General features: G+C 44.9%; 1 protein-coding gene across 5 annotated transcripts in view; it reads left to right on the top strand.

Moving 5' to 3' along the window:
* Positions 1 to 4,606, top strand: part of Fam20b (FAM20B glycosaminoglycan xylosylkinase) — a 36,318-nt gene extending 31,712 nt beyond the window's left edge. For all 5 annotated transcript variants that reach the window (XM_028758311.1, XM_028758293.1, XM_028758304.1 and 2 more), the window contains one exon: positions 822 to 4,606. In XM_028758311.1, coding sequence (XP_028614144.1) covers positions 822 to 1,053 — 232 coding nt within the window. In that variant the 3' untranslated portion in view covers positions 1,054 to 4,606. The remainder of the gene's footprint in view (positions 1 to 821) is intronic.
* Positions 4,607 to 4,813: the final 207 nt, after the last annotated feature.

Raw genomic sequence — 4,813 nt, 5'->3', positions numbered from 1 at the left:
CTCTCTCTCTCTCTCTCTCTCTCTCTCTCTCTCTCTCTCTCTCTCTCCCCCTCCCTCCCTCCCTCCCTCCCTCCCTCCCTCCTTCCTTCCTTCCTTCCTTCATTCCTTCCTTTTGTTTTGGGGTGTGGGTGTGGGGTGTGTGTGTGTGGAGGATGAGTTGTTGTTTTGGGACAAGGTAGTCCTGTCTGACCTGGAACTTGCTTGGTAGTCAAAGATCTGACTACTTCTGCCTCCCAAGTGCTAGGATTAAAGGTGTGTGCTATCATTGCTCAGCAAAAACTTGATATTCTTTTAAAAAATCTGTTTTTCTTTTATTAATGGTAGAATTTTTAAACTCCAGAAACGTTTGAGTAGTGAAGTTACATCATCCCTGAGTACCTAAGGATAACTTAGCACAGGTGCCCTCACTCTATCCTGCAGTCTCAGCACTCTGGTCATACACTGTAGTTTCCCCAGGACAAGGGGTGAAAGATTCTCTCTAACTTCCTCAATTCTAACATAATATCATGGACATTTCTCTGTGCCGCTCAACTTCAAACCTTTTTAGTGGCTGCGTGGTATTTCCTGAGAGCTTAGCCATAATTTGAAGTATCCCTCAGTTGTTAGACATTTAGATTGGTTATATGTAAATATTCATGTATATCTAATTACCGCCCCCCTCCAATTTACACCATGGTAGTACAGCTTCTAATGCAGAGGCAAGTCTGAAATAGAGGTGATTCAAACAAACAAACAAACAAAACCCTTTTCTACCATGAAAGCTTCAAGCTGAATAGAATATTAAGATGTTATATAATTTCTTTTTAAACTTTTTCTTCCAGAATTCGGGTTTCAACCTGGAATAGACTGAATTATCTAAAGAATGGAGTACTAAAGTCTGCCTTAAAATCTGCCATGGCCCATGACCCCATCTCCCCTGTGCTCTCCGATCCACACTTGGACTCTGTGGACCAGCGACTTCTGAATGTCTTGGCCACCATCAAGCAGTGTACTGACCAGTTTGGGATGGATACTGTGCTGGTGGAAGACAGGATGCCACTCTCCCACTTGTAACTCTCAACACAAAACAAGGGCAACTGAGTTTTACAAAGATAGAGACACAGCACAATCAATTCCAAATGGCATGTGGTGGCCTTCGAGTGGCCACTGTGGGACTGGTGGTAGAAGACCTTGGCCCTGGGAGTGCTCCGTGGTTTCTGCAGTGCAAGCTCAAGACCACAGTTCGGCGAGCGTCTCTGCAGAATCACCTCTCTGCAGCAGGCGTCAGCACTGCTCAGTCTTTATTCCCACATCTGAGGACGAGCAGGTTGACATTGGCTAAGGAATCGGTTCCAGAGCGTGTGTCTGGGGCTAGCCTTGCTGTCCTTTCTCCACACTCTGGATTCTCTGAAAACACTTTGCAGTCCCTTGCGTCTTTAAACAACAAAACCCAGAACTAGTCAGATTGAAAAACATACTGCTCCTCCAGAGTGCCATCAGACAAAATAGCAGTCTGCTCCAGGAGACTGTGTTTAAGGTAGATTGGAGGAAGGGCAGGGCAGGAAGGTCTTGGGACTCTAAGCTATTGGGTAGCATGGATTTGACATCTCAGGGAAGAAAAGAGGGAGGGACTCACTCTCTAGAACCAGGAGGATAATGGACTTAGTGAAAAACAGCTTCCCCTCTGTTTAGGTTCTTAGATATGTCCAAAGCAAACAGTCGTCTCCTGGTTGTGTTCACATTAACCACAGTCATCTCTAGAACTATGACAACCCAAGCGTGATCCTCTGTGGACAATAATTTACTCCATGCCCCCCCTTTTCCCAAAGTAGCAAAACAAACTGAAAATGTGCTCTCTGCCACCCACCCCTCCCCCCTTTTCTTTTTCTCTCAGTAGCATTGTTTATTTTGAGGTAGACTCTAGCCCGTGCTGATCTGGGACTTACTGTATGGCCCAGGCTTCCTTTGAGCTGGCAGCAATCCTGTGGCCTCAGCCTTCCACACTCGAGGATTTTAAGTATGAACCAACATGCCCAGCTCTCTCTTCTAAAGTGAACTCACACCCTGTGAGGTGAATGCCTGTAACGGCGCTGTTCCTAGGAGCTTGGCAGCTTTGTCTGTGCCTTTCTTAGGAGAAAGTGTCCTGGTGGATAGACTAAGCTTGTGATGTGCGCCCTGCAGATAACAGAGTGAAAATGTTTAGGCCTCTGAGCCTTGAAACTGAGGAGATCACCGCAAAGAGCCTTAATAGTTTGGTTCATATCTAATCCAAATTCGGTCCCATTTGGAGTTCTGAACCCGTGGTGTAGTAGAATTCTTCCATCTCCGTGTCAGAGTCAGGGTTGGTTCTGTGTTCTGGCAAGTCATTTGATAGGTGAGCAGCTGCCACATAGCTGGGGGATGTGTCTGGGATAGTGGCTGCACTCAGACTGTGCATTCCCTCTACATCTTGTCCTGTTCTGGACTTCTGTCAGGACTAGCCGGTCAGCACTGTGCTTGATATTTAGTGCCAGCCACAGAGCCTGGCCTGAGGCAGCTACCTTTTGGGTTCATACCCCCCAGTTCCTCACATTAAAACCTAGTCGCCTGTAACCACTTTTAAGTGGCATGAAATTAGGAGACTTTGTACATTTAATGTACACTTTGAGGTAGATTAAGGAATATACTGCATATTTCTCTTTTTTTTAAATTCGGGGTATTGAACTTAAAAAAACAAATATAGCACAAAACACTAAAATAGCGTTAACAAAAGGAGATGTCGAGCCAGGCAGTGGTGGCGCACACCTTTAGTCCTGGCATTTGGAAGGCAGAGGCAGGCAGATCTCTGTGAGTTCAAGGCCAGCATGGTCTACAGAGTGAGTTCTAGGACCAAACCCAAAAAACAAAGCAAAAACAAAAGGAGGTATTAAGTCCAGTTTCCAGGCTACTTGTTGTGTACATCAAGGAAATTGACAGTTGAATTTTGAGATTAGCGTGGTTATTAGCACTTTGGAAAGTAGGAACCAGATGCTGGGAGCCATCAGAGTGGGTGGACGGTAGTGAGCCCTCCCTCCAGTGCTGACTAAGCTGTGGCTCAACATTCCAGCGGACACACTGGGGAAGTGAGTAGGAACTCCCAGATAAGCAGCCTCACTTGTAATGGTGGAGATGGAACATTATTCTGGGGAGAACAGGCAGACAAGCTGCTTCGAAAAAATGTCTCATTTTTCTTTCAGAGCAGTTAGAGATGATGACATCTCCCTTTCACACTCACGGCTTGAAAAGGTGCTCAGAGCCACAGTGGACAGAGTTGAGTCAGGGTGACACGGCAATTAGAGTATAAATGTGTGTTCTAACTGGGATCAAGCTAGGAAAGGTACATTTAGGTGAATCTCGGCGCGGCAGGGCCGGGGGCAGCTGTCTGCTTCTCAGCCTCAAATTTATAAACACAAAGTTCTGTTGGGAAAAAAAAGATAGATTCATATTTTAAAAGTATCGTAACTCTGGCCTCTTTTTGGGTCATTTACTAGATTAGGGCTGCTGTAATCAAGGTGCTGGGGGTTTGGTCAGCTCTAAATTAGCTTTACCAACTGAGCATCCATCCGCATAGATGGACGCATCTAATACACAAAACCAAGAACTCCACATCCTCCCACTGCTTAAATACATGTATTCTGAAGTTGGAATGGGGGAGATTTGAATATAGAATTTTTATTCTCAAACTATTTCTTAATCTAAGGCTGCATTGTACTTTGGGGAGGGCTATAAGTAATTCATCTTTGAAACAATAGGTTCTCATTTGCTGAAGATGTTTGGTAGTTTTTAAGGTATGTCTCCCTGTTTGCACTCAGGGTTAAAGTGTCAGACTAAATTTTTAGAAGAAAATAGAGAAATTCAATTATATTCATTACAAATTATTTCAGCAAAGTGGACCCAGACATTTTCTCGATTTTCCCAGTGCCAGAGACAGCATTGCCATCCAAAGAAACTCAGGTTTTCTTTAAAACTCTCATGCTATGTCGTCTTATCCCCTGCTCCTGTTCCTTCAGCCTCTCTGCCCTTCCCTCCCTTGATCTCTCTGATTACCTTATGATTACCTTACTAACACCTGCTGTTGGCACACTCGTGAGTCCTGTGGTTAGGGTTTCAGGATAGGAGGTGGAGGTTTGGGTTAATGTGACCGTGTGTGTGTGTTCTACCAAGGAAAATGTTCTTACTTTGACACAAGGAACACTGAGTGACTGGCCCTGGGAAAGGACTTGGCTAGTCAAGGTTAGAGTGTACATCAAGCATTTCCTGAGCAGCCTGCTAAGCAGGTAACCTGACTGAGCATGCTCCGTGGGGGAGGCTGGCTCTTCCCCCCTTGTTTCTCTAGTCTGGGTGGTGAGTGGGGGCTGGACACTGTACTGTCACAGGTTTTTAGGACCTAAGGTGACCCTCGTAAACTCTTGGGGGAAGCTGGGAGTAACTACTGGGAAGCTAATTTATTTGTCTAAAGGGTGGGTCCCCACCCCCCTGTTTGATCTGCCTAGGATTTCCTCTTGGAGCTGTTGTGCAGATAGAGGTTGTACTTGGTAAGATACCAAACAGATTTCTAATGTGTTCTATGGGTTTCAATTCTGAAAAAAAAATAAAAGATTTTAATATATATTATTGTATCATGTTTTCTGGTTAATCCCCCCTCCATGTGCTTTCTATGCCATTTCTATTCCTCTTGTTTTTTAGGGAGTGTTACATCCTTTTATCTCTACTTAGCCTTCCATAGGGACTGCTTCCTGTGGGTGAGAGTCTTAGATTTCCTTACAGGCTTTTGAAAGGCACACATAGATTGTAGCTGATGCACACAAGTCATCAT

This window comes from Grammomys surdaster, unplaced genomic scaffold (assembly GCF_004785775.1).
Source record: "Grammomys surdaster isolate TR1022 unplaced genomic scaffold, NIH_TR_1.0 130, whole genome shotgun sequence".
In the NCBI taxonomy this organism is placed as follows: domain Eukaryota; kingdom Metazoa; phylum Chordata; class Mammalia; order Rodentia; family Muridae; genus Grammomys; species Grammomys surdaster.
This window is presented reverse-complemented; position numbering and strand designations above follow the sequence as displayed.